Source organism: Wolffia australiana, chromosome 11 (assembly GCF_029677425.1).
Source record: "Wolffia australiana isolate 7733 chromosome 11, ASM2967742v1".
NCBI classification, from domain to species: Eukaryota; Viridiplantae; Streptophyta; class Magnoliopsida; order Alismatales; family Araceae; genus Wolffia; species Wolffia australiana.
This window is the reverse complement of record NC_135845.1, coordinates 730,869-757,007: the sequence shown is the minus strand read 5'-3', so window position 1 is coordinate 757,007 and position 26,139 is coordinate 730,869. Positions and strand designations below refer to the sequence as shown.

Below are 26,139 nucleotides of genomic sequence, written 5' to 3'. Positions count from 1 at the left end.
GAAAGGGCCTAGTGCCCTGGATTTTTTGTGTATAAAAGGGGAACTCTTGGCAGTAATAGACCATCTTTTGTGCCCCAACTCTGGTGTTCATCTCTCTCTCTCTAATTTCTCTCTCTAGCTTTCTCTCTCCTCGGATTGCTCCGTTTCACAAAGACAGAGGGCCAAACAATCATTAAGTGATCTGGCACGTGATGACTTACCGGACCTCATCTGGACTCAATCCTTGAAAGAGGATCTGAAACAAATCTTTCAAAACAGAGGAAAGGGGATAGAGGTGATTAGGCTTTTTCATGGATCTGATATCTGGCGAGGAAGAAGGAGATCTCCAGAGGAAGGGCTGCATTCAACCTTGGAATTTCAGAGAGGTTCTTGATGACAATGAGAAAGAGGACAGGATGGCAGTTGAAAGACAGTAAACTGGTATTGAGATTGTGGAGGAACTCTATGATAGGGTCCTAAAAAGGACCATTCATAGAGCCAAAAGAGGAAGACTGCAGTCATCTAATGTGTTGGTACCTGCACATGTGTCAGACTGGGCACATGTGATTTCAAGCTGGCAAAAAGGGGGGAAGCTACCTCACTCTAAATAACGCAGGAAAGACATTGAGAGAGAGGTGTCGGATAGCTAGATGGACAATCTTTCCTCTACCAAACCTTTTTCGACAAGAGGAGAGATCAAAAGATCCAAGAAGGAAAACAGAAAACAAAACTTCTTGATTGAAACTTGATCAGTTCCCTTGTACCCCTTATATAATGGGATACAAGTGGGGTTACATGTAAGGTAACTTATAAAAGGAAATAACAATAAAGGAAATGACAATACAGGATATTTTAAATAAAGGAGATGATTAGCTGACTGGAGGACATTATTTTTCGCATCAAGAAATTGAGCAGGACTCGATAAGTGAAGGAGGTGCTCCATATCAAGAGGGAGAGGTGGACGATCCGGAATCTCTCTCTCTGACACTCTGTCTACTCTTCTCTAACTATCTCGGACACTTCTCCAGCTCTGATAAAAAAATGATAAGATCTCGGATCTTGAATCTTTCCAAATTCCTCCTTTTCCACAAATAAAGAATGATAGAATTCAGCAGTAGAATCAGAGTAAGGAAATGGCGTGCACATCAGAGATAGTAAGAGCAGAGTAGAAAGAGTGTCAGAGAAAGAGATTGGCCTGATCAGTTGCCTCTCCATCCAGAGCTGGAGGATTTCCTGCTTCCATCATCGACTTCCACTTGATTTCTTGGTACAAAAATTAATGGCCTCCCTCTCAATGTCCTTCCTGCTTTATTTATAATAAGGTAACTTCCCACCTTTTGCTAACTTGAAATCATACGAGCCTAGTCTGACACATGTGCGCGTACCATCACATTAGTTGACTGGTGCCTTGGTCTTTTGGCTCTATGATAGGCCCTTGTTAGGATCCCTATCACTCTACCTTTTTCAATCCAGTATGTCAGTTTCGAATTTTTCATTACCATTTCAATACAGATCATAACACAAATACTGGAGTAACAAACTTTACTTTGAAATTTAAAGAATGCAATGAGGATAAACAAAAAAGTACATTTTCAATACTTAACAACGGCTGACCTTTATAGACCTGACCCAGTGATGCTGATGCCACAGGTTCCTCACTAATTTCAGAAAATATTTTGCTGATCGGAGCTCCCAATTGAGACTCTATAAGCCCAATGGCAATATTCGTCGAGAACGGAGGTATTTGGTCCTAAAAAAGAGTAAAGTCTAAAGAGAAGCGCAAATCCACCAAAAAACTGAACAGACAAAAATCTAAACAGGAACATCCAATAATTGAAGAAATTGATATCCTTTTTCCCATGTTTCCTAACTCGTCCAAGACTTTGTAGCCTGATTTATACACAATGGTCGGCAAAAATGAATTGACCAAGAAATATTGGGAAAATGGTCAACCATTGGTTTGTGGGAAGTATTGTGATGACCAACTGAGTGTGAAGGAAAATCTCTTCCCACATTAACAGAGCATTGGATAATGTGAGACTTTAAAGCTCAAGGGATCGGATCAAATGAAAAAAGTAAGCTGGTGTGATGGCTCCTCTCTACAGAAATTTATCACATTAAGCAATAATTCAACGCACTTGTGTACATATTGTCTTAAATAGGCATATTAAGGTTAAAAATAATTAAAAAGTTCATTATGATGGCCTGTAACAGAACTCCCACTTAAAATGCCCATTACTTCCAGGGAGGAGTGTTAAGCTTAAGGTAGGAGGAAGATGGATGAGATGAAGGAAGGTCAACTAGGAAGAACCCCAGCTGTCATATTGTTGACATTATTGTCTCCTTTCCTTTTTTCTTTTCTTCTTTCTATTATTAGCTCCTTTCTATTATTAGCCCATTAAGGGCCCTTTCTATTATTAGCCCATTAGGGCTCCCTATAAAACCCCTTGTAATCTCTTTGTTTGAGTATCAAGAATTGTTCTTTCTTCTTGTCTTCATGGTATCAGAGCCCTAACCCTAACCCTAATCCGGGTTCCTGGGCTCGACCGTAGCTCCGATCTCTGGCGTTTCTACATTCGCCACAATCTTGAGCTCCTTCTCCTTCCGGTTGGCTACCTGCTCCTGGCGGCGCAGCTTCTTTCCGGCCACATTTCCCACTTCCCGCACCGCGCTCCCTCCTCGGCTGTGCTTCTCTCTCGGCAGCGTACGCTTCCCTCTCGACCGCGCACTCTCCTCTCTGTCGCGGCCGCGCTCCCTCTTCGACTCTTCATCCACGCACGCAGCCAATAGCCGCGGGCGTTCCTGCAGCCGTGTGCTCCTCGTGCGACACTTCATTCTGTGATCAAGATGACGGAGCCTGTATCGGTTTCCGGTGTGACGCCAGCATCGACGCCACCCAGTGTGGGTCAAACGTCAAATGCTTCGGAGGCACCTCTAGAGTCGGGGAATTGGTCGGCTTCACCTGGACCGTTTTCTCTGCCTCGGATGCCTCCAGATGGGATGTTCACCGGCTTTAACCTTCTTCAGTGGCAGCAATATGTCCAGATTACTCTCAAGGGACGACTGATGCGTCATTTACTTGAAGAAGGGCCTTCCAAGACAGACTCCAAGTACTATGACTGGCTAGACGTTGAAGGGGTGGTCCATCGATGGCTTTTGGATAGTATTTCACCGAGTATCAAGGGTGAATTTCTGTCTCTTGAGTCTGCCCGGGCCGTGTGGGAAGCGGCCCTTGACAGCCACTCCAAGAAAAATAATATTGCCACACTGTATGAGCTAGTGCATCGGGCCGCCAATCTACGTCAAGGAGACAGGACGATCATGGAGTACAGCACAGAACTCATTTCTCTGTGGAATGAGATTGATCACTACATGCCTCCGGACCCTCACTCGGTGGATCGCAAGTACACTCTTCAACCGGGTTTTCATTTCCTTATAGGACTTAACCGAATATGAAGCGATGCGGGCTCAGCTTATACACCGGGAGAAAGAGCTTTCCTTCAAGGATGCGCCGCAGCGAGAATTGAAGAATCTCGCTTTCAGCAGTCCCAGACCCGGCTTCTGCACTTGTAGCACATTCGTCTTCCTCCACGCTCCTCGGTGGCGACCACATCGACTGGAGCAGGAGCTTTCTCGTGGTCCATCTACTCGGACTGAGAATCCTCCAAAGGTGATCCTTCCCTTTTCTGCAAGTACTGGAAAAAGCGGGGTCACTCCAAGGAGACGTGCTTTAAGCTTCAACGGAAGCGAACACAACAGAGCAATCTCGCTACAGTTGCACCTTCTGTCAACCAAGTACCGATGCCTGGTCAAGTGCCTCTGTCCTATGGTCTTCTTCCAAGTGGAGCGTCTTCGGCGAGTGCTTCTCTTCCCGGCTTTACACCTGAAGAAGTGGAACGTCTTCGGCGATTGCTTGACCCTCCAGTCGTGGGCTCGTGCTCTCTAGCTAACGCGGGTATGTCCACCATTCCTTCTCCTCCTCCTTCACCATCTTCGTCGTCATCATCATCCACTTGGCTTCTTGACTCTGGTGCCAGTGCCCACATGACACCCAATCCTAGAGCTTTTGTGACCTATGAACCCGTTTCCGGCTCCTCCAAAGTTAAAACAGCTTCCGGTGATCTTCTCACTGTGGCTGGGATTGGTCGTGTGTCTCTCTCTCCTTCGATGAACCTCACTAAAGTCCTTCATGTTCCACGGCTTGCTCATCATCTTCTTTCTTTATCCCGCCTTGTTCGTGATCTGAACCAAGATCTTACATTCACTCCTAATACCTGTTTTTATCGTGATAAGGTGTCGGGGAGGACGATTTCCATTGCTGAGGAGCATGAGAGTCTCTATCTTGTTCGATCTCCCTTGTCTCCCCTCGCTGTTGCTGCGCTGCAGTTTCCCCTTCGGTGTCTCATGAGCGTTTGTGGCTTCTCCATCGACGCCTCGGCCATCCATCCTTTGCTACTCTTTATCGTTTATTTCCAAAACTTTTCCAAGGCCACTCTGTGGACCGCTTTGTTTGTGATGCTTGTCGAATTGCTAAACATCATCGTACTACGTATCCTATTTCTTCTTCCCATTTGGACTCCTTTTGCTCTCGTTCACACCGGCGTGTGGGACCCTCCTGTCCATAGCACGTCCGGTGCTCGGTGGTTATGTATATTCATTGATGACGCTACTCGTTCACGTGGGCCTATCTCTTGAAAAATAAATCAGAGATCTCCCTTGTTATTCCTCAGTTCTACTCTCTCATTCAAACTCAATTCTGCACTTCTATTCGTGCTCCGCTCCGACAATGCCGAGACTATGTCAATTCCACGTTAACTACTTTCTTCCAAGAAAAGGCATCATCCATGAAACCACATGTCCTTACACCCCAGCAAAATGGAGTTGCAGAACGAAAATTTCGTCACATTTTTGAAATGGCTCGAGCCTCTTATTTCACATGCATGTGCCAAAGTATTTTTGGGCTGAAGCTGTCCTAACTGCCATTCATCTTCTCAACCGTCTTCCGTCTCGCGTACTTAACTACTCTACTCCCATTGATTGTCTCCAGCATTCCTTCCCCAACATTTCTCTCCAAACCAATCTTACCCCTCGTGTCTTTGGGTGCGTTTGCTTTGCTCCTAACCACCATCTTGGTCGTGACAAGCTTGATCCTCGGGCCATCCAATGTGTCTTCGTCGGCTATGCTTCTACTCAAAAGGGTTATCGATGTTATCATCCACCCTCTCGTCGATTTATTGTCACCAAGGATGCTACCTTTGTGAATTCACTCCGTGTACCCCTCTTCTTCTCCACCTTCTCCTTCTTTACCACCTCAATCAGATCCCCTTGAATTTCTTATTCTTCCTAACTCATCTCCCTCGTCACCAGTCCCAAGTCCTTGCATGTTCCTCTCGAAGAGCCTCCATCTGATATTCCCATGAACACCTTGTCCTCTGATCCTCTGCCTGCACCAATCCCAAATCCACCTGTCCTTACTAAAGATCCATCCTCTGCTTCATCGAACCCTCCTGCAGAGTCCCCATCGGATCCTCTATCCCACTATGTTGTGCCCCTTTACCTATACGCCGTTGCCAGAAAAACGCTATGGTATCACTCTTGCTCGTCGCAAGCCTCGTGTTCCTCCTACCCCTGAAGTTCCCTCATCCTCCTCATCCACTCCTCTTGAAAATCCTTCATTAGCACTTGTGTCTTGCCCTCATCCTTCTCCATTGTATCCATTAGCCACATCCATCTCATCTCATCGTCTTTCCCCATCCTACCACGCTCTTCTCACCTCCCTTGACACTATCTCCCTTCCAAAGACGGTGGACGTAGCCCTCTCTCTTCCTCATTGGCGTCGGGCAATGGAGGAGGAGCTACAAGCACTTGCCCTAAATGACACATGGGATCTGGTTCCACTACCGCCGGGCAAGCACTTGGTTGGCAGTCGTTGGGTTTATGCTGTAAAGCACAATTCCGACGGCTCTATTGAAAGGCACAAGGCACGTGTTGTGGCGCAAGGGTTCACCCAACAGTATGGCATTGATTATCAGGAAACGTTTGCCCCTGTGGCCAAGATGAACACTGTCCGGATTCTCTTGGCTCTTGCCGCCGATCGGGGCTGGATATTGCAGCAATATGATGTCAACAATTCTTTTCTTCATGGTGATTTGACTGAGGAGATCTATATGGCCTTACCTCCTGGATATGCCTCCTTAGTGCCGTCTACTCCGAGTTCAGTTGTTTGTCGCCTGAAGAAAGCGCTGTACGGTTTGAAGCAATCTCCTCGTGCTTGGTTTGGCCGTTTCACCATTGCCATGAAGAACCGGGATACCGTCAGTGTAATGGAGATCACACGCTTTTCTACCGTCATTCCACGTCCGGGGGAGTGGCTATTCTTCTCGTGTACGTGGATGACATTATCATCACGGGTGATGATACGGAGTCCATTACTCAACTAGCTATGTATCTGTCGTCGGACTTTGCCATACGTCATCTTGGTCCATTACGATATTTTCTTGGTATTGAGGTGGCTTATTCTTCGAGTGGGATTTTCATCTGTCAGCGGAAATATACAGTGGATCTTCTTTGCGAGCTGGGAAAGGAAGACTCCAAGCCTATTTCGACACCGATTGATGTGAGTCATCGACTTGGTGCGGATGAGAATGAAGATCCGGCTGAGCCCGGACAATATCGAAGACTTGTGGGCAAACTGCTCTATCTCACCCACACCCGTCCCGACATTGCATATACAGTGGGTGTTCTAAGTCAGTTTATGCAGAACCCTCGAATGAGTCATCTTCATGCTGCCCATCGCCTCCTCCGTTTCTTGAAGGGCACCATTGGCTGTGGATTAATGTTTCGTCGTCACAGTGGTCTGCGTCTAGAAGTCTACACTGATGCCGATTATGCAGGATCTGTGGTTGATCGTCGGTCGACCTCTGGGTACTGCACCTTCTTGGGAGGCAATCTTATTACTTGGAGGAGTAAGAAACAGAAAGTGGTCTCTCGATCAAGTGCTGAAGCGGAGTTCCGTGCCCTTGCGCATGGTCTATGTGAAGCACTTTGGATTACCCAACTGCTTCGTGAACTAAGGTGTCCAGTTTCTTCCCCTGTTCAGCTGTTCTGTGACAACAAATCGGCTATCAGCATTGCTCATGATCCCGTCCAGCATGATCGTACAAAACACATTGAGATCAATCGACATTTCATTAAAGAGAAGCTTGAGTCGGGAAATTTCTGCACGCCATATGTTCCGTCAGCTGAACAGCTTGCAGACATCTTCACCAAAGGGCTTCATGCCCCTTGGTTTGAGGAGCTCTGTTCCAAGCTGGGTGTGGAAAACATCCACGCCCCAGCTTGAGGGGGAGTGTTGACATTATTGTCTCCTTTCCTTTTTTCTTTTCTTCTTTCTATTATTAGCTCCTTTCTATTATTAGCCCATTAAGGGCCCTTTCTATTATTAGCCCATTAGGGCTCCCTATAAAACCCCTTGTAATCTCTTTGTTTGAGTATCAAGAATTGTTCTTTCTTCTTGTCTTCACATATAAAAAAATTTGTGCATAAAAACTCACCATTAGTTCCATACGATCTGCCGTCAATAGGCAGATGGGTCATTACAATATTTTGTAACGTTCTTCTTCTAGGTTTCCTACTGATTCATAAGAGTAGAGAACCCTTAGAATTATTAGACTGTATATTACTAATTGATTCACTGACTCCACGGACCCACCTTCCTTCTTGACACCATGCTCCTCCACTTGGGCATCTCTTCTCCCTCTCTTCTTCTTCTATCTTTCTCTCTGCATATGGCACACTAATTACATAAAAAACCCCTAATAAAAAATAAGGAACAAGCTCGCCTTGTCATCAAACAGTCTCCTTTAATCTTATTTCTATCTTGGTGATTATGGACAGAGAGGAGTAGTCAAACTGATATGGTCTCTTTATCAATAGGAGAATATGATTCCGAAAACAAAACTGTAATCGATCTGTAAATCAAACTCAACAAAGATCGATGTATGAAGCAATATACGATCCAAATCCTCGTGTCAATAGCAATGAGAAGTGAGTACGAGTAGACTGAGATTAATAGGGAAGAAGGGTTAGGGATCTGGCAGGATCGGACGCAGTCTCCCTCTTCTCGAGCTGGAGGAGCTCTGCTCCCGCCGCAGCGCCAACGACTTTTCTTGAATTTTCCGCAATACCTTGATGCCGCTAGCCCTTCTATGTATAGCTTTCTGACCCAGTATTTAGTTAGACGAAACACATGCTGCTCCCGCATCACGTGCAGAGTCCAAAGTTCTTCGAGATCTCTTTGCTCTCTGATAGGTCCGAGTTGGGACCTCATCACAAACATTCAGAACCAGGATAAGTGAGAATGCTGGTGAATATGCTATCCTTGTGCAGAAGTGGGCTAGAACCTCATTTAAAGGGGGTGCTCCCGAATTAATGTTTGTAGGTCCCTTTTCATATGATCCTTGGAATGTATTGGTCAATTGACCACATATAAGGGAATTTTCCAAAAGAAATGTCAACGCAAACAGGAAGGTTATGAGGCAAGTCTTGCCCGTATGGATCGTGGTGGACAACCTTTTTACAGGGGTGTAGATCTCCATGGGCCAGGTGACCTGAGCCTGGCTGATAGAATGGGGTGAAAATGATATAGGGCAAGAGCTTCCCATACACTGGCCCTGCATTACATCAAATGTTACAGGCTGGAATTGTCTCTATCACCTCTCAGTGTTCTGCCAGGTTAAACGCAACCTTCGCTGCTGCACAGTCTCACTCCAGGCTCAAGAGGTTTTATTGGAGAATGACTTTCCCCATACATTCTCTTAAGCTTCCCCTCTACCAGTTTTACGAGGTGAAATGGATTGGTACTGTCTCTAAAAGTACTATCCTGAGCTCTGAGCAGACTGAGGCGTTCTTACAAAAATAGAAACAATCAGTCTGAGAAAACATTGAAATAGATCAACAAGTCTGTCGGATGAGTCCCCAACAACCATCTTCTTTGTGGTTGCCACTGTGCTTCTGATCCCACACTAATGGACACTCTTCGATAAGCTCATCTGTTATTCAAGCATGTCAGATAAAGCTATCGCCCTTCCTCTATTTCTTCAAATGTCTTCTCCAACTGTATGCATTTTTTTTCTCACACCCCCTTATCAAGCACTGGTCGCCCACTCATGAGCACCCAACCCCTCATTAGATATAACAACTACCTGAGCCCATTGCATCACCAGGAACTCAAATGGCCCATCACATAATCTATCTGGTATTTTGGCCATCCTTATAACTTCAGTATTCCTCCTGCGCAGACATTGACCATGCAAATGGCCATGGTGTCCACAGCAAGGATGAATACTAACAGTGCAAATGGACATCCCTGCCTGACTCTGCTTTGTGGATGGATCCAAACTCCCTCTGGTTTCCCATTCACTAACACTGAAAAGAGTGGGAGGTCCAAACCCACTGTATTCCCTTGGGAACTCTCTCTTCCTCATTGAATCCCATAGGAATTAGTACAACTTTGCAAAATCAACTTTCCACATGAAGCCTCTAGTCCCTTCTCTCTGCCACACCACTATAATTTCACCTGCCACTATTGCACCATTGACCAGTTGTCGGCCAGGGATGAAAGCTGAATGAAATGGTCCAATGAGGTCTCCAATCACCAACCGAAACTAGTAGGCTAAAACTTTTCCAATCATGAGATAGATTGATTTGACAAAGAGATTGGCCGAAAATACCCAATTCCATTGGCCCCTTGGCGTTTCTGTAAAGAAAAATATGTGAGAGGTTTAAAGGCTCCATTCCATAGTTTCCCTGCCGACATTCATTCAGTGTGTCCATAACTTCTGCTTCAATCATTTCCCAAAACTAGTTAAAGGAAAATATCGGGAATCTGTCAGGACCTGGAGCTGTTTCTGCATTAAGCCCCTTGATGGCTCCACTAAAGAAATATTACAAGAGAAATGTGAACTTCAGCAAAAAATACATAAAATATGATACTTGTCGAACAGATCCAATCATTAGGAACAATGGGTACAGTTTTATCATATCATGGTAATGCAGATCATAATGAGAAACTTTTTTAATGAGAAAATTGAAGCAAAACTCAATTTGTATGAGACAAAAAAGTCAATAGACAAGGAAAATTAGAAGGGCTAGATCCTTGAGATTAAAAATTAACACAGGAAGCATCGAGATAAGAGAGGAAAAGAACCTGAAGTTTGGAAAGTTCCTGACAGTATACACTGGGCAATATATCTGGACGAGTACTCAACACCTGTCCAAGCTGCCAATAGAAAGTAAAATCATTAAAAACTCCAAACTTGAATAAATACTAAACTGAAGAAAACATAAGTTCAAACGAGATGATGGAAGCATGCAGAGAAGCAACAATTTATATAAAAAATGATTAGATGAGAAAGTAAACATTGCGTAAAAGAAAGCATTAGTTTAACGTGAAGAATTTTAGCTTCTCAACATCATCTGTTGACAAGGATTCTAGAGTATTTCTTCTATCACCCATCATCTGCTACGGCCCTGTCTTAACCAATAACAGCTCTACTTGAAAAGTTGTTTAAGAATTCAAGAAATATTGAAAGTACACCAATATTCAATCAGGTGGATTCAACTTCAAGAATTGACCAATAGAACAAAATCTGAGTATATTTCCAAGAATAGAAATCCATTTAAGAACAATACCAGGACAATGAGACCTAGGAGATTGTGATCTCCACGAGAACAGGATAATGGGATATTACAGAGAGGGAATGATTGCACCCGAACTGATCAATGATAAGAACCTTGATCTAGGCTCGTATCGGGAGGAGGATTGGGGACGAGGTAGGGTAGAAGTTCCCAGGGTAGAGAGGCGAAATGGGAATGGTAGAGGACAGGCCGAGCTGAGAAGATAGGGATCGGCCGGGGACGAGCCGCCTGAAGACGCGGTGAAGTGAAGACAATCGCGAGGACGGGGATCGTGGAGGGAGGAGGCGCGTGGACGTAGGAGAGACGAGCGAGGAAGAGAAACCACTGATCCTTAATAACCAAATCCAAGTCTGCCCTCCTATAAGGAGGGCTGTGCTATTTAAAGGGAACATAGGGGAAAGGAAACATAGCGAATGATGATAATGCCCTTCATGCCGCCAGTGGACCTTATCAGGGGACAGTGAGACCAAGGAGATTGTGATCTCCACGAGAACAGGATAATGGGATATTACAGAGAGGGAATGATTGCACCCGAACTGATCAACTTCAAGAATTGATCAGCCTCCTCCTGAGGTTGTTGAAGGCAAACCGAATTGAAACTCCCTCCAGACAATGATGGAGAATTCCCAACTTCCATCAAATTCAGCTATCTTGAAAATGATCAATCCCCCTCCTGACATCTCCTCATGCTTAATTTATAGCGAGAGGCTGCTTCCAAGCCCCATTCAATGATGAAATGTGCAGCTTCCAGTCACACATTCCCGACGATCCCACCTCCTTGTTGTCTCTTGATACGTATTTAGCGGGCCTTATCAGTTTTGGGGAAGATATCTGGGCCTTATCAGACTGAAAGTCTCCAAATTATAGCACATCCCATAGAAATAACTCTCATCTTCAACGATGAGACAACGAGATGAGTTTTCCATCCCCCATCCCTCCTTGCGGTGGGATACTTTGGGGCGTTTTGCGTTTATTTTTATTTTTTAAAGGGTTAGTATTATAATCAGGAGGGAAGACTTCTGGAAATAGCTACTGGACTTCCTCGTACCCCTTGGTCTCCCATGTCTGAATCATCTTCATCTCTATCTCTCTCGCTCGACTGGCCCCTAGGTCGCCTCTCCTTCACCGGATCCTTAGCCAGCTCTACATTCATACTGATCATCTCTCTCTCTACATTCATATAAAGATTTTTAGAACCTTAAACAGGGTAAATATGAGCCCATTCCAGCCAGGTGCATTTTATCTTTACGAAAGCTGATTCTTTCAAAAAAACAAAAATCTTTACGAAAGCTGAAATATATACCCAAGATACAAAAACTAAGTTGCAACTGTTGTTTTCATGAAATTATGAAGCAACTAGTGGTCCCTGAAGTGATCCTCTGAGAAATTACCTTGATGTAGAAAGGTCCAAGGCGAACAAGAGTCTCTCGAAACTGACAAAATGAAGAGATCAAATGCAATTAATCAAATATTGTGCGAGCATAAAATTATTATGATAACTTTGAAAAATAAAAGATGGAACAAAAACACATCTGAATCTATTTTTTAATTTTTTCTGTAATGGTAAGAGCCAGTAAACAAAGAAGAGAGGAAATCTAGATCTAGCATCTTGAGTTATAAACGGAATAAGAGAGAAAATCGTAATACCTTCTCTGCACGTTTACGAATATCCTGTAGAAAGATATGCCACACTGTCAACTTTGCAACTTGGAAAGAAATGATTGTTGCTCTATAAATGGCCAAGAATGGACCAAAACGGTAGTAAGCAAACAAAGTTTTAGAGCGATAAGTCCCAAGTGTGGTGCCAAATTCAGTCTCCAAGGACTCTTTCCTACGTTTGGCATACTCTGCCGATGGTCTATTGCCATGAACACTTGTGAAGCCAGTTGAGTAGCTGTGAGTAAAGCAAACATACAAATTAGTAATCCTGAACAGAAGAGATAAAAATTGATGAAGGAAGATAAAAGTATCACATCCATGCAAATACTAAATAATGAAATAATAAGTAACTACTATTTTTTGAGTAGAAAAATGATGAGAGGGGTTGGAGAAAGTGTACAGGACTATTGGGATGTGGAGGAGAACATTTCCTTCACTTGATCATATTTCACATAACATGTGATACAATGAATCTTTTTTTAAGAAAATTAGGAAGATCAACTGAAAACAGTGATCAACCTGATTCTATTAAAGATATGGTTATTAAGTACGCTAGATGACCAGAACACCTGATTCTATTAGAAGTATGAAACAAGACTCTCCACATCATGAATAACGCTGTCCATTGAGGTCATCATTCCTTTAAAAAGCACCTCTTAACAGTGCAGCCATATCGCCCATTGGAAGAAGTCTTCCCCATTGTATTCTACTGTGGGAATGGCCTCCGGGAGAGAGCCCCAGAAGGCCTTGTCTGAAGAGAAATCCATCCTGGGGATTTTCTGCGAGATCCATATCACCTTAGCAAATTGACACGCATAGGAAAGGTGAGACTAGTCTTCCTTACCCCTTGCGAACATAGCCCATTCTGCTGACCCATCAGTGAACATTTTCCTCTGGAAGGCTCACCAAAAGTTACTGCCAAATTGGCAACCATCCAAAAATCTGCCCCTTTAAAAGAACTTTCTGTTTCCATAGAATTATCCATGAGGTGATGGGTGTTGATTCCTCTGTCATCCTTTTTTTCCTTCACTTATAGGACCTCCCATTCATCTTGTGTCTCATTCAACTGCCAGAACTGGGACAGCCGTGTGGCTCCAGTCTGAGGGAATCTACTTTTGGCATGGCATGAGACAGACCTTCCCTCAAACTCAAATTCTTTCCTCCCATTTCATAGCAGTGGCAGGTTCATATATTGTGCACGGAGAACCGCCAGCCCCTCTCACTCCACCAATCTGCATACCACATCCCAGGCAACTAATGAGATTCTTTTGTCGTTCCTCGACCCAGACCCTTTCCAAGAGCACCTCCTCATCAGTCCTTCCAGTTGGTATGGCTGCGAGGACTGATCGCATCAACACTAAGTGGGCCCTTCAACAGCGCTATGATCTGCCAACCCTCCAATCACCTCTTCATCTTCGCAATCACCGGTTACAAATTTGCAGTAGAAAGCCATCCCCCCCAATGGCAGGCCTAAGTAGCTCATACATAATGACTCTATGGGTGTCTCCAATGTGTCAAAACATTGAGCCCCCTCTGCTGATAACCCAAACCCACAAACACGGATATTGGACCTATTGGCCAATAGGACCGAAAAAACTAGGCCTCACAACGTGGAGAGGTTCATAGCCTCCTTCACAAAGCCCTCCACAAAAAAGTTAGTGTTGTCTGAATATTAGAATAAAAGGATGCCTGTTGAGTAACTAGCCCCATGGAAACCCCTCAACAAGTCACATGCACATGCTTGATTGGTACATGGAGCCAGGGTCTCTATTATGTGGATGAACAGTAAAGATGTCAAGGGACACCCCTGCCTAATCCCCTCTTGCACATGAATCCAACCCCTCTTTGGCTCCCATTGTCCAAGAATGGAAAGGAATGGGAGGTAATACATCGCCACACCAATGCCACCCAGTCGATGGAAAAACCTCTCTTCTTCATATGCCTTTGCAAAAATCCACTTACCAAATGACACCTTTGGTCCCCTTTCTCTTGCATGATGCTAAGCTTTTCCCTGCCACCACTGTGCTGTCCCAGCGGATCAAGGCCATGCCACTGGGGAAGAGGGGTAAGACCATTCCAGTGATCAGCTGTTTGAGGGGAATGAAGGCTGACTGAAAAGGTCTGACAAGATCTCAAATCTCCCCCATGAACATGTCTGCAAAGAACTTCAAACTGATGAGATAAACGGAGTTAGAAAGCGAGATATACAGAAAATCCCCAACGTCAGCGGCCCCTTGGCACTTTGGAAGGAGGAATGGGTGTGAGTGATTGATTCCTCTCGGCAATAGTTGTCTCTCCGAAACTCTTTAGATAACCTGCATCCGAACCAGCCTTGAGAACTCACCAAAGAACAACACTTGAATGATATCTGGACCCAGCGCCCATCTCCATTCGGCACTTTGATGGCTTCTTTCACCTCTTCCACGGTGAAAAGCCTCATCAGATCAATTTGTTGCTCCTGTGCTACTCATTCTCCATCGACTTTGGAGCCCCCACCCCAGTAAAGACCCTGAGGTGGTCCATAAGAGCTCTGCCCATTGCCTGAGCGACATATTCCCGATTTCCTACCTTTACCTTTAATATTTGGTTCAATCTTCTTTTTCCATTCACAACAAGGTGAAAAAATCTCATGTTTGCCTCATCCTCTTTCAGCCAGAATTGTCATGGTCTCTGTCTCCAATCTAAATCCCTTTTCTAAACTTCATCTGCTACCATCTTTCTAACTCTCTTCTTTCCCTCATCTCGTCTACTGATGAGGTAAGTGTATCTTCCAGATTGTCCAGCTTCTTTATTTGGATTAAGATCTCATTCCATCTTTGATTCCGCACCTCCCGAATTTTCTTCCCAACTCAAAAAGACGCCTATGCAGCCCGGCAAGTTTTTTAGCCTGTCACACCATTACCGATGTCCAAGTTGTGATAAGCACCATGACACCACCTCTTCTAGGAAGCCCTTCTCCTGCAACCACGATCTATCCATCTCGAAGTATGTGGCCCCAATCTGGCCATCATGTGACTGCCAGATTATTTGAGAGTGAACCAACAATGGTGTGGGAAATGACAGCACGTCCGCACATCTGCTATAGTGATACTTTTAACTCTAATTAAATCCGCCTCGAGATGGCAGATGGACTAATATACTTTTGCATGGGTCCTTGATAAAAAAAGAAATAAGTAAAATCCCCTTTAGTGCCAAAACATTGTAGCGTCATAACTTTGGAGCGACCACCATGGTTAAGGTTAAAACACAAAAAGGAGAAGAAATATCCCATCCTATTACACAATAAGGGTGTTACATGTATGCAGGTGTATTGGGTCTTGGCTTAATTAATTAAGAGACTGCCATAAGAGGAAGTAACCGTGACACTAGTATCAGCAATCTAGTGCACCGGATCCTATTATAACTCTGAAGTTAAGCGTGCTTGGGCAAGAGCAGTACCATGATGGGTGACCGCCTGGGAAGTCCTCGTTGGTAACCACAGCATAGGCATGTGATCACAGTTCAAAATTTCAAAAAAAAAGAGGAAGTAAAATAATATGACAACATAAATGGACTTAAATGCTAAGTAATATGCTATTAAAAAATATACAGCTCTTTGTCGTCATGAGTCTTGGCTAAAGTAGGCAGCAAAAATAAATCTGGATATGCCCAAGAAAATGTTTCGCATAATGATGCAGATCTCCCGGGGCTTCTAGAAGAATAAAGAAAAGATGATTGGAGAATACCACAGAAAAAAACTTAGGAGCATGTGACAGAAAATAAATCGTGAAAGGATAAGGCGGGAAACCAGAATAAATAGGGGGCTCGGCATAATGTAAGAACAGATTTGGCATCTCTTGAAGTGGTCGCTGGTGAGACTGGGCTGAAGAGAGGGAGATCCTCCTGCAACCAGAGGAGATGATGTCGATCCAATTGAGACTGTCTCACTATCTTCTTTTAGGATCCATCTACCTGTATCTTTCTCATTTCTCTCTCTCTCTCCACCCTCCCCAATCTTGGAGCGAAAATTACTTGTTAATTGAAGGTATTTTTTACTCACAGTGGAGCCAGATTCAACCAAGGCATTCCTTGGAACCAATCATTGAGTAATGCATTAATTTAAGTGGTATTTTATTTTCCAGACAAAATTGTTTCATTCCACCCAATCAAGCAAATATAAATGGCAAGAAGTGATAAAAAGCTTTCACACAAAGGAGAGAAACACGAAGTGACTATCGACATACTGTAGCATTGAGTATCCATCTCGTGGAACCGATCGAATGATAAATTCAAAACTTCTGAGCCCAACGTTTCTTCGTCCGCCAAGGAATTGTTCATCTCGAAAATCTGCGAGGTTAGGATACTTTAAATCGAAGAGCCAAAAATTTGATTTCATGAACTTAATGAAACATTAGGTTTAAAATTAAATTGCAATAAAACATTCAGCGAACTAGCGGAAATTGTTAATAAATCAGCTCCCAATCAAAATAAATTAAAAAAAAACTGAAAGATGACATTCCAAATTGCACGCAACGTAATTTGATATTTTGGCACTGTCGTTCACGGAGAAATCAAAATGAAGGTACACCGAGCACTAACCTCCAATAGAAAGACGTTTCCGGCGGGCTGAAGGCGAGACATGCCTTGACGCAGTACTGAGGAACTTATAAAGCGCATTCCTCATGGAGGACGCCTTTCACTCGCCCTTGGAATAACCATCTAACGCCACTCAGATCATGTCCGCCTTCACGGAATGCCACAGAATTCAATGCTACCTTCAAAGAATCCCGCATAATTCAATGATACCTTCAAAGAACACCTAATAATTCAACGATAAACTCAAAGAATGCCGCATTATTCGATGATACCTTCAAAGAAAGCCGCATAATTCGATGATACATTCAAAGAATGCCGCATATTTCAGCAGTAGCTGAATCATACTCAACGAATCAGTCGTCCTTGTCTTACAGTTCGTCTTCTCTCCTGCATCAAGAAGTTCGAGCGACGCAGGATCGAATGGCACGTTGCCTTTAGAGAGGTATTTCTGCGCCACGGGTATTTATACTGTCCTCTTTAAAGGCGGTCCAACGAGGGGCTAATTTAGTATTTACACACTGGGTCACTCAGAAACGAAATTAATAAAAATCAGAGCCCTGTCTGTCACTGCAATTTGAACAAAGAACATTATGTAATAAAAAAAAGAACATTATAAAAAAAACTCAATTACAACTACTTTCTTCCCAATATCAATATGCTAGTGATCGCTCGGATATCGGATGCATAAAGAATATTAATCCAATATTGGATATTTAGACAGGTGCCGAAAGAGTCGAGATGGAAGCAGATGACGGTATTGGATATCATATTCCAGTATATGGATATTGGAGTCTTGCTAGTATAATTGCTTTGTTTCCAATCAGTGTCATTCCCCATATTTGATACCATCCCAAACACTATCAGGAACAGATATCATTCCTGTTGTGGATATATGCAATTGCTCGAGAGACTGAAGCCATGTGACTGATTGCGGATTTGGATAGTAGATATGTTGGGTTCTAGAGGCTTACATCTGGATGAAGAAATCGAAACAATTCGCAAGGGAAGACTTGTACGGAATCGAGCGGCAACATTAAAACTATGAAACAAAGCACCTTTGCACGGATCGCATCTATGATTTCTGGGATCCAAGAGTGAGACGAGTCGAGCTGCTCAAGTGTATAACCTCTAGATGTATCCACATGATCCTCGGCACGTCGAATCTTCTCCTTCTCATTGATGAGCCTCGTTCTTTCTCTGTCGTCATCGTTACGTCGTCCTGATCGCGTCGGGGATGGAGAGGGGTGTGGGGAGAAGGGAGAAGAAGGGGAAAGGCCCTTGAACAATTCTGGCCTGGGTGAATTTCGTTCAAGGACTTTCCCTATTTATACTGAGTGAGTATTTTTCATAAAATCCCCCAAAACTTAAGTATATCTTTCGACGTCCAAAAGACCATTTGCATGCGACCCTCTAGGCCCATGTATCAGTCTAGATAACGACTTTAGAGGCCCATTAACCTTTATCGGCCTTCCAAATTAATTAACTATCTCGAATATAGATTAATTAATGTCAAATCGATTTAACCCAATCAATAGGTTGAGTCTCCAACACATGTGGTGCTAAGCTACACCTCGTGCTCTAGAAGATACAGAGGAGTGTGTATCGACTCACTCATGGAATATGTTCATCATCGGTTACCGTGTACGTATAATCCCTCATCCACTTGACGCTTCATGGACGACTTAGGGTGTGATCAACTGTCAAAGCCTTAATCGGTCATCTGAGTTAATACTGATGATTCGGAAATCATCAGAAAAATTCTTCTCTGATATTTCACTACCTTGACCAAGGACTTGATCGCATCATCTTCCTTGCACTGCCACCTCTTATAACAAGGGTGAACAACCCCATCTTGACTACAAAATCATCTTCGTGAACTTCTTGATGTACCCGAACTAAGAACGTTTAGAATCTCATGATTAGATACTCGTTGGCCATAGTCAAAGTGCAACTGTCTGTCCACAAGATGTCTTTGGTGTCTCATGTCTAAGGACCACTTACACAATTGTGACGTGAATCGACCTAATTGACAGTTTGGTATAATACCGTTCGGGGATTCGTACGAATCAATTTAGTGAACTCTTTCCACTAAAGGGCACCCACTACCTATCCTTAATGTCGTCACACTAATGCTACGCGAATGGCCATGCTCATCATATGAGTGAGGCTAGATAGTGTTATTTTATCTGGATATTTCGATGTCCTTCTCACGTATCCTTCGAATAGGAATGTTTAGAACACATGCTTAAAGACTAGTGATTTTTGTATTATGATCTCATCATAATTCACTAAGTCCGATCATGTATTCGTGGACTTCATTATAAGCATCACACGTGCACTATAATGAATATGTTGTATTAATGAACATGGAACGAGATGTGGAATGAGTGATTAGTTTTCCGGCCAAATATATTTCCATCAGGATATCGATATTCATCCAAAATATCGGAACATATACCAGATATCAGTAAACATTATGATAATAGTGACATGATTTAAATATAAGTTAACATTCCAAAAAAGATGACAAAATAAATGAGCACTTCTCTCTTTCCCAGTGTTTTGCATAAAATTAGATATGCAACATATAATATCTGACCTTCAGAATAAAACTGTACTGATATAAATAAAGAAAAAAGATAGTTGTTCAATTGTACCCATTCCCTCACCCGACCCATTGAGATGCGCTCATGGGCACTACCTGCCCCTTCCTTCTACCTAGCCTTGTGCATCTTGATGGTGTACCCCACTTGTCCCGTCAGCCACTGTCCACTCATTGTGACTGCACTAGTTGCCACCCCCCTCAGTAGTTCACATCATCCTAATCAATATTTGATAATTGAATGGGCCTTAACGTTTTTTTTCGTATATCATATTATAACCTTAGTATATGGCTTATTTTTTAATCCAACAAATTATTTAAGTTGTTTGCTACATTTTAAGATATTACTAATTAAGTTAAAAAAATTAATGGTAGCATGGATAGTAAATTAAAAGTATAGAGATTATTATGTATGAGGCATACATATAAGATGAATAATAATGATGTCCAAATAGTGAAATGATATCCGATTATGATACCAGTCCAATAGCAAATGTCAGTCTGTGTACCAATATACTTCAATAAGAATGAAATCAGATGCCACTTTCTACAATAGTGATGTCCACTGGCTGATGCTAATATTGAACAGTGCCTTTTATCATTACTCTGCTTATTGGAACCAACTATTGAATGTAATTCAAATGACATCCAGCACATTCGTTTGGGGCAGGCGAACAATAGTGAATATAACAAAATTGCAAGTTTCCACAGATTCAGCAACTAATTTTAGAGTTATGCAACATTCCATTTAGAAACTCCAACCTAACAGAAACTACATCAAATAAGTACAATTTCTTCTATTTTCTACCTTCATATTAATAATTTTTCCTACCACTGATTGTCACTAGTAAACTTAATAAATCTGAAGTTTACTCACCAGAACTATGTATTAGTTAGAATTTCCACAATGAGACTTTGAAAAGAGAACCAAAATCAGAAGTATTTTTTGACATTTCAATTTAACAAAATGAATTATAGAGGGTCAATCTAACTATAATTTTTTTATTTCCGCTTTATTTATTTCCCACCTGCTTCCTCTTTGTAAAAGTTAGAAAATCAATGTTCCTCTTTACATTGATAGGCTTATTTTCTAATTTGATAATGAATTCTTAATAAATTGCATATTATTGAGAAATTTCTTCTGGTGTTTTTTAAATTGAATTGTTTTCCCCTACTGTTCCTTGCACCTGTAAACATTAACTCATTTAAAGTAAGCTTTGGAGGGCAAGGGGCTAATTTATTAGTGACATTACATATTTGAGAAATTGTACTTTAAACAACATTGCATGGCAATTTAAGTTGGAAACTCAATGAATTATCAAAAGCTTCTAGTCCCTAAAATATAATTATCTTAAATAATAAGAAGTTTGCTCATCAGAACTAGGGGTTAATTTGGTCACTGGACATCTCAAAATCAGCCGTCACAGTCTAACAGAATAAATATAAAACATTACAAATTAGCAACCTCAACAACTTTTTTCAGATTTAATTATATTTTTCCAACTAAAATTCGAAGTTCTAAAAATAAGCCGCACATTTGTTTTTGAGCCGTTTTCCCTGGTATCAGTAAGCATTAAAATTTTGAAACACAACCTTTTTTTGAGATACTAGACTTTAAGATTTTCAAATACTAGTCATCGCAGTCTAACAGAATAAATACTAAAAATTACAAAATAGCAACCTTAACAACTTTTTTTTCCAATTATCTTTTTCCAACATATAGAAATTTGAAGGCTCTAAATAAGCCGCATCAGTATTTTTTTGTCCAGCCGCTTTACCTGGTACCACTAAACATTAAATATTTGAAATTTACTCAAAACGGGGGCCTAATCTTGAGAAAACGTAATTAAAGATAATAAGTACGGTTACAAATAAGCAAATACAGTATAATCCGCTTTTTATTTTTGTAATTTATTTACTTTGCTTCGCGTTAAATGCTTGCTTTCCAGCAGGTATAAATTTGAAGTTTGTTGAATTACTTTGAAAAATCCCCTTTCTTCTTCCACGAGAAATGGGGAAGGAGGTGGGGTTCAGTTGATCAATGTTCAATCGGCGAGAACAGCAATCTGCAGTTGCAGACAAGATTCGTAAGATGCTGAGCGATCAAGAATCGCGATTTTTTCATGTGGATGTTGTTCTACTTTTGGTTGTCGCTCTCATCGCCGCTCACGTTTTCGCATTGGTCAGTTTTTCCCACTTAGATCAAGTGATTGTTCGTCGATCTTCGGCCGCCATGGCCGATCGATTTGTTCTAGGTTGAACGGTGAGTCCTGATCGAACTGTTCGTTGGATCGTAGGTTTACTGGATCTACAAGCTCGCCACTGAAAAAAATCAAGCGCAGAAAGTTGTTGAATGGCAGCCGGAGCGCAGCAAGGCTCATTAGCTGATCCACAAGCTGCATCACCTCGTTTGAACAATCTTCTTTCTCGTAAGCCGCGTTCTTCAATTGCTGAATCTATCTTATCTAACAACGCCTATCAAGCAATATTTCTCTGTCCTGGCAATTATCTTTGAGCTGAGAGTTTGAAAAGTCGTTGAAATTGCGTGAATTTGAAATTTGGTCTAGCAAATTTCCTGGCACATCACATTAGATACGAAGTAGATTCACTTTTTTCACGCTCAATCGCTTTATCAGATAATTTCTCTGATGTTTGTAACAATATTATTTGTATTCAAAATATTAATAATATTAAAACGTATAGTGTCTCTAACAAGTTGCCAATTAGACCAGATCAAATTGTCCAAAAATTCTAAAATTTCACGAATCCGGCAGACAGGTTAGAACAGCAAGACATGTTACTCCATTAAAACAAATTAGAAGCATGTTGACTCTGACCACTCGACCCTTATTCTTCAAATAACTTATTTATTTAAAATAAATAATAAATGAAGTGTAAACCAATTCAGTCTCTCTTATCAGGGTCATCAGTTTCAAAGACTGGTCAAAGAATTATGATGAAATACCCAAGTGGTTGCCCTAGATGATTTATGGAGGTTAATGATGAATAAAAAGGTATACCCAATCTATATAATTGGGGCAAGGGAACATCGCAGTCCAGTATCGGTCTTAGTTTGAGCAAAAACATAAACCTAAACCTGAAGTTTAGCCTGGTATCAGTCCGGTCAGTTGATGAATCAGCGTCAAAGTAAAAGTAAAAAAATCATATCCCATTATCTTAAACAAAACTCTAGAGATAAACGATAAACATATATCAAATCAAATATTGACTTAAATCTCCATTAGTAGGAGTAACATACTAAAAAAATATTTTGGTCAATATTGGAATATATAATTTTCACATTTCAATGGGTTCTACTAAAGAGGGAAAGATTAATAGGGTAACAGAGAGATGTTGAAGGGAGGGAGTGAGAAGTGGAGAGACAAATTGAGAGAGGTAGAGAGCTAAAAGGAATGAGATAGATTTAGATAAGGAAATAGATTATGAGGGAGAGAGCAAGAGAGATTGAGAGGGGGGAGAGAAAGAGAGAAAATGGGGGAGATAGAGAGAGAGAGAGAGAGAGATACTGGCATAGATTGAGAGAGAGGGGATGGAAAAAGAGAAAGAGATGAGAGAGATAGAGAGTGAGTAAAATATAAACTTATAAAATAAAATGTAAGTTATCTTTTAGTCTTTATTATGTTCTGAAACTCAAACCAAAACCGGAGCAGGAGTTTGGTATGTCGTTATAAGTCAGAGCATGCCATTCCTTGGTCAGACCATGATGTCCCCTACTTGGCACCATATTTTCAATTGATTAATGATTTAGAGAAGAGGTGGATATGTGCTTCCTCTATTGATGCTAAAGTAAATTTCTAATAACAGTTGACGTGATCAAACATAAATATTTATCAAAATTGACACTTTGATTAGGGACTTAGCTTGATCAGTGTTGAACTCTTATCAAAGTCAAATTCTTATCACAATATGACTCAGATCAGAGTCCCAATCTGATTAGAGTCTAACCTTGGCGAGAATTTGAAATAATCAAATAAAACAACTATAAGGACTACTTTACAGATGTGTGAATTTGTATTGGCATAGAATTGATCGGAGTCATGTCCACCCTTGGCTTTGTTGCTCCGAGATTGTCCTGAAGCTGTTTGTGTGCCCCGCCTCTAGAAGCATCCATTTGATCATTTGATGCTTGGATCTCCACCTGGTCTTCTTAACTCTTCTTGAAAATCTTGAAGATCTTCTCACCATGAAGACACTCCCTCGGTTGAGTAGAGAAGAGATTGGAGAAAGGGAGAATTTCAAACCTGGCTGGTCTGGGTGCTTGAAATGAGTTCCCCTTCCCCGATTTGTATTCTCATTAATTTTTTTTCTCAAAAAATCCATAAAGTAAAACATATTCACCAGTGCCCCTATGATCTTAAGCGCATGATCTTCTAGGCCCATGTATCATTCTAGTTGATAACTTTAGTATCCCAATAATAATTATTCACCTTATTAATTAAATATATCAACATATGAATTAATTAACTAAGGATAGATTTAACCCAATCGATGGGTTTCTAGCATATGGGGTCCCAAGATACACCTTGTGCTAAAAATGGCACCGAGCAGTTTTTGAACTTCCTCGTGGAATCTTTATCATCATCTGTTACCGTATATGTATAATCCATCATTTGCACGAGCCTCTCGAACGACTTAGGGTATGGTTTATCGTCAAACCCAAATTCGTCATTTGATTAGTGCTGATGCCTAACGGGAATCACTAGAGAACACCTTCTCAAATATCATCACTACCCTGGCCAAGGATTTTCTGCATCATTTTCCTTGATTCAATCTCCTCTTATACCAAGTGCAGATGGTCACATTTTGACTACTCAATCATCCCTATGAGCTTATTATTACATTCGAGCTATATCTTATTTTAATCCCATGATTAGAGGCTCATAAGTTATAGTCAAAATGTAATCGTCCATTCATGAGATATCCTTGGTGTCTCGGGTTAGTGGATCACTTTATACAATTGTGACATGAATCAACCTGTTTGACATTTAGGTATAATACCATTCACAGATTCATACATATCAATTCAGTGAACTCCTTCTCTAAAGAGCACCCACTATATATCCTTAGTGTCGCCACACTAATAGCCACATGATTAGCTAAACTTATCATATAAGTAGGATCCGTTAGTGTTATTCTATCTGTATAATTCGATGTCTATCTCGACTATCCATCAAATAGGAATATCTAGAATACATGTTTAAACACTAGTGATCACTGTATTTTATTCTCATCATAATTCACTAGGTCATTGCATGTATTCATGGACTACAATAAACAAAATAAACATGGTGGTACGATTGACTTGACAGCCACATAATATCCTTCATTTACAAACGTCGCTATTTTAAGCAGAAAAATCATGAATCCACATAACAAGCTTCTCCCTCATTTGAGTCCACGATGGGTTATCTTCAACCCACAAGCAATGAAGCGCTCTCTAACAAAGAGAACACTGAGAGGGGAGAAACATGCTTCTCAACAAATTAAATACTTCAATAATCATATTTTAAGGCTACAAAGGGCCTTATATAGGGCATTAATAGTATAGGGTCATCCATAATTATAACTTAAAACATTGGAAAAAATAGCTCGAACAAAATAAAAAGAAATCATGAGCATAACATGCCTAATTAGAGAATATTCTAAAGACTCAGAGGCATTTAAACATGTTAGAAGATTTTGTGTGGCTCAATAACATTCAAAGAAAATAGAAGATTTGCACGTTTGAGATACTCTACAGATTTTGGAAGAAGAAGAATCTTCCAAAGGATTAAATCAGAGAATATGTTGCAGGTTTCCAGTTATTTTTTCTATAGATCTTGTCAGCTTCTACAAGGATCTCCATCTTGGGCCAACACTTGCTAATGGACCATAAGAAATGGGCTTTTACACTCCATCAAAGTCAAATTCTGATCAGTCTTGAAATCGAAAACAACCAGAAGTAGCCATGTTGGTGCATCCCTCTAGTAAAATGTGCAAGATGGACCACGAATGGTTTGTATTACATATATATAAAATAATACAGAAAAATAATTAATATTTGAAATACATATAACAAAGACACCCCTTGCCCATGTCTCACATGAAACACCATGGACAAAGAACCCAAAAAAACTTAGTTAGAACATCTCATTTTGATTGAGATATAGGCACAAAACAATTACCCATATTTTTAACCACCCCCCTTTGTTGTTGCTTCATCTGAATCATTTTCAACTGGTCAATATCTTGAAATTTTAAAAAGGCTTTGCCATGCGTTTTTCGATTTTCTGTTTCACTAACAACAATTTAATGTCATTAGGATCAATATTTTTGTTCTATAAAGCCTGAACTGTTTGTAAGTCCCAATATTAATCTCTAGGCTTCTGCTAGTGCACTAGAAGCATAAATGCGGAGTCACTACACAACATATATCTTTACAATATTTTGCATTAATATTTTTGCAACCACAACAAACGGCCACTAAAAGTTGGGGGATTTGAAAATAGGCATAATGTTCACACTCAACCAAATTAGGACGCGTCACTTGAGTTCAATATATTTTCATAAGTGTTCAAATATTATTAGGATTTTTATATTTTTAAAATGACATTCTTATTTTTTAT

General features: G+C 41.3%; 1 protein-coding gene and 1 long non-coding RNA gene across 3 annotated transcripts in view; one reads left to right on the top strand and one right to left on the bottom strand.

Moving 5' to 3' along the window:
* LOC144709691 (Protein kinase superfamily protein) overlaps positions 1 to 17,337 on the bottom strand; it is a 35,378-nt gene extending 18,041 nt beyond the window's left edge. Inside the window, exons 1-7 of one of the 2 annotated variants that reach the window (XM_078583305.1) lie at positions 17,184 to 17,337; positions 16,915 to 17,090; positions 16,560 to 16,662; positions 12,325 to 12,571; positions 12,069 to 12,110; positions 10,187 to 10,258; positions 1,594 to 1,729 (exon numbers count right to left, since the gene is read on the bottom strand). In XM_078583305.1, coding sequence (XP_078439431.1) covers positions 1,594 to 1,729; positions 10,187 to 10,258; positions 12,069 to 12,110; positions 12,325 to 12,571; positions 16,560 to 16,662; positions 16,915 to 16,999 — 685 coding nt within the window. In that variant the 5' untranslated portion in view covers positions 17,000 to 17,090; positions 17,184 to 17,337. The remainder of the gene's footprint in view (positions 1 to 1,593; positions 1,730 to 10,186; positions 10,259 to 12,068; positions 12,111 to 12,324; positions 12,572 to 16,559; positions 16,663 to 16,914; positions 17,091 to 17,183) is intronic. The other variant, XM_078583306.1, reaches the window with a different exon arrangement.
* A 4,133-nt stretch (positions 17,338 to 21,470) lies between these two features.
* Positions 21,471 to 22,007, top strand: LOC144709369 (uncharacterized). The gene is made up of 2 exons (XR_013583011.1): positions 21,471 to 21,695; positions 21,811 to 22,007. It is a non-coding gene; the product is annotated as an uncharacterized LOC144709369 (long non-coding RNA).
* Positions 22,008 to 26,139: the final 4,132 nt, after the last annotated feature.